This window comes from Bactrocera oleae, chromosome 6 (genome assembly GCF_042242935.1).
Source record: "Bactrocera oleae isolate idBacOlea1 chromosome 6, idBacOlea1, whole genome shotgun sequence".
Classification (NCBI taxonomy): Eukaryota; Metazoa; Arthropoda; class Insecta; order Diptera; family Tephritidae; genus Bactrocera; species Bactrocera oleae.
Window position 1 is genome coordinate 33,281,165 of NC_091540.1, and position 3,928 is coordinate 33,285,092.

Consider the following 3,928-nt stretch of genomic DNA (forward strand, 5'->3'; position numbering starts at 1 on the left):
ACATTAGACAGTACGCCGACCGGACTTCGGACGCAACGAACTTCAGACAGGCACTGACCGCCATTCACAGTGGAGCCATCAACACCTTCACCGACTCCCTCTCAGTGAATGGCGTATTACGAGTCAAACCACCACCCATAGCAGATGTAGAGCTCGAGTTGCCTCGCGAAATCAGAGTGACCCTCGCGCAATTTCGTTCTGGATACTGTAGCAGGTTAAACTCCTACTTATCCAGAATAGACCCCGACATACCAAACGCATGTCCTGCGTGCAATGAGTCTCCGCATGACACTAACCACCTCTTTGCATGCCCAACAAACCCCACTCATCTAACACCCCTCTCCCTATGGTCCGACCCCGTCGAAACAGCTCGTCTCCTGGGCCTCCCGTTTGATGACCTCGGCGACAACGAATCTGGAATTTATCACCCAAATACTAGGTAATCGTTACAACAACAACAACAACATTAAAATGTAAACAAGAAATTCATGAGTAAAACAAAAAAAAGTTATGATATGGATTAAAAAAAAAATTTCGTAAAAGGAAGCACACTCCGAAGTAACACAACTTGTATATAAATAATTTATTCATTCGAAATACTATCAGCTGTGAGACATCAAATCAATTTTTATTTCTGCTGACAGTTATAGCAAAAATTTACTATTATATTAAAAAATTTATAATCTGGTTGCATATGTTTTAAGGGATTGGTGCGGAGGCGGAGGCTTGAAAATAGGTTTGCCTTCTTTATCCAGATACTCGTCATATTTTATAACATTCACAAGATCCATGTGTAGACGCTCGCATAGTTTAGCTGAATAATAACTAGTGCAGTCCAAAGTCAAAAGTGGATAACCCAAGTGCCGACCAAGCTTTTTTATCTCTTCTATCAAACTTGCGCCAATTGTATGACCGCGCAGTTGTGCGTCAACAGCTAATATATGAATATGCAATGCTTTTAAAACGTTATATCGTACATACACATTGGATTCTCTTTCAGCGCATGCCAAGATTTTTAAGGCAGTACCCCATTTAGTGGGTCCGAATCTTGCGGCATCTTCGAACAAATGATCGGCTTCGTTACTATGCTTTAGTCCGGAAATTAAAACTCCAACAATGCGTTCTTCATTCAGTGCCATTAAACAAGTTCCGTGAGTTATCTGTGACATGTTAAATTTTTCATCCTCCGGATCCTGTTCTTTTGGATAACTTCCGATTGTCAAAGGCTCCTCCAGATAGTAATGCGATCGTAGGAAATCTAGTACTTTGTCGCGGTGACATAATTGTATTGCATCAATTTGTATACCGTCCCCTTTGGATAATATATTTTTGTGTATGAACGCAGGTGTTTTCTCTTGTATTTGATAACCTGCCATGTTCACTGCTGTCTTTTGTCTTAAACTGCAATAGTGTCAAAACGTGATGATATGAAAAGTCCCCGCCGCACTATTTTTTCACAATCGAATCGCACTATTGATAACATATATAACTATTTGAATGGTATTCACGATATGAGATTATTATGAAAAACATACAATGACAATATTGGGGTTGAATTAATATTATGTAAGATGCCAATAAGACCTTTATCTCTTTATGTAAAAGCTAAGATTTTTATTAAAAGTCATGTATTTTGTTCTTGGTACAAACATAGCACCTTCATAAAATCTTGTAAACATCTCATTAGCGGTGTATCTTAACTGCTAGTAGCTGCTCGCTATCAGGAAGAAGAAAATTGCCAGGTACTCTCACAAAGAGCGGAATAACGAAAAACTAAAAACGGAAAACTAGCATATCTATCAGAAAATGTCAAAATGTTATTTTTTACAATCACTTCATATCAACACTTGGAAATTAATCCATAGAATTTTTATTTTCACAATTCTATATAAACAAAATCAAAGCAAATGCGTCAAATATTGCTTGTATATACATGAGCTTTAACAGCTGTTTCTTCATATGCAGAAATTAGCAGCTCTCTCAGCTTTTTACGCAGTCAACTTGTGCCCTCTTTTGCTAGTTTTTTGGGTTAAGAAACGCTTTTTCAGCGGAAATTTTGCTAGCTAGCTAGTTAACAGTTAAGATACAAACCTATTGTATTGTGGCGAACACGAATACCAGAACAAATCAGAATCGACGATAAACTGCCAGAAGCAACTAGACAGCGAGTTCGTAGTTGCCAGAATGTTCTAGTAGCGAACTTTTGTTAAACATTTACTATATAAGGGCTGCCGGACTGTGCAGCAGACACAGTTCTAATTAGGGTGTTGCTGTGTAAAAAGCAATTAAGCTGTAAGCAATAAGTTGTAAACTCGAATATCGAGCAATAAGTGTTAAGTTGTTGGAAATAAAAGTAAAGATAAGTGTATAGTCATTAAATTGGGACTTTAATTTAACAATCTAGTGATCGAACTCAAGAGTGAGTTACAGGTAGACGATTTATCGAGAAATCCGTTACAATTGGTGTCAGAAGTGGGATTGTCAAATAAATTCCCAAGGAGTTAATTATTTGAAAATGGCCAAGTTTAACGATCTGAAGATTTCACAACTGAAAAAGGAGCTGGAGCAACGTGGTTTGGCGAAAAATGGATTAAAAACTGAATTACAATCACGGTTGAGAGAGGCCATGGAGGCGGAAAACATTAATGTTGAGGAATATGTCTTTCTCATCTAATTACAGGAAGAGACAACAAAGATAGAAGAAAAGGAAGAGGCTCCCTGCTCGTCAAAAATGGTGGACATAAACATGATTTTTGCAGCAATATGGCAAATTTCAACGCAAATATCGACACAATTTAAAGAGCAGAATGCACGTATAACTCAACAAATAGCAAAGGTGTCATCACAAATGTTGACACAACAATCCCAATTGTCCTCGTTAGGAACGCGGTTGGAAGAGCAGTTCGCAGCGCAAGATGCACGTATATCAGCACAGGTGACCTCACAAATAGCAGAAGCGTCCTCACAGATTTCGTAAGAGCGGGATAAAATTAAAACTGAAATGGATGAATTGAAAGATCGTCTCCGCGAGCTACAATTAAATCGGCCATTGTGTCAAGAGTATCTGCCAAGGTAAAACCTTCATCCTTTGATGGCACTGTTCCGTTCCACGTTTTTAAGATTCGAAAAGACGGCATCTTCAAATAATTGGAACGCTGCATTGTTTGTGGCATTAAAAGGATCTGCAGTGGAGATATTACAGACCATTCCAAACTGCGAGGTGAGTAGTTATAAAACGTTGATGGGTGCATTAGAAAGACGGTATGGTAGTGAGCACAGGAAGCAGATCTTTCAAATGGAGTTGCGAAATCGCCGCCAGAAAGCAAATGGGTCGTTGCAGGAGTTTGCTACAGAGATTGAGCTCACTTAGCTTATGCACATAAATCCATGGAATACATCGAGGACACGAAAATTCAGACTTTCGTCAATGAAATACGAGATAACACTACACGCTTCGCTGCATTAGCATGTCCAAAATTGACGTTTGCAGAAACCGTTTCCTATGCTCTGACACAGGAAACTGCATCTCTGCTTTGCAATAAAACATTTAAAGCTCACAAAGTAGAAATAGAGAAACACACTTGGGTGAACCAATTACTTAAAAAAATTTAAAACATGCAGAAAGCACTGGAAAAATCTACGGAAGGGCATAAGAAAAATGATGGTGTGTTTAAATCCTTCAACTGCGGGTATACGCAATTCCTAACCAAGAGGCAGGAACAGTAGCGGATGAATTCATCAAAAATTGGGTATCGAGATATGGTGTTCCAATAGAACTACATTCTGACCAAGGGAGAAATTTTGAATCAGCTCTTATACAGGAGATATACCAGAAGCTGGATATTCGGAAATAAATGTGTAATAAGTGTTAAGTTGTTTGAACTAGAAATAAAAATAAGTGTATAGCCAGCAAATTAGGACTTTTATT

The 3,928-nt window shown here is 38.4% G+C and overlaps 1 protein-coding gene across 1 annotated transcript; it reads right to left on the reverse strand.

Moving 5' to 3' along the window:
- Nucleotides 1–559: 559 nt before the first annotated feature.
- Nucleotides 560–1,641, reverse strand: LOC106624829 (arylalkylamine N-acetyltransferase-like 2). Its single transcript, XM_014244600.3, has one exon. The coding sequence runs from the start codon at nt 1,374–1,376 to the stop codon at nt 678–680; it is 699 nt and encodes a 232-aa protein (XP_014100075.2). The 5' UTR covers nt 1,377–1,641; the 3' UTR covers nt 560–677.
- Nucleotides 1,642–3,928: the final 2,287 nt, after the last annotated feature.

Excerpts from the sequence above, each read along its gene's own strand:
- LOC106624829 (XM_014244600.3), bottom strand. The coding sequence starts at position 1,376 with ATGGCAGGTTATCAAATACAAGAGAAAACACCTGCGTTCATACACAAA.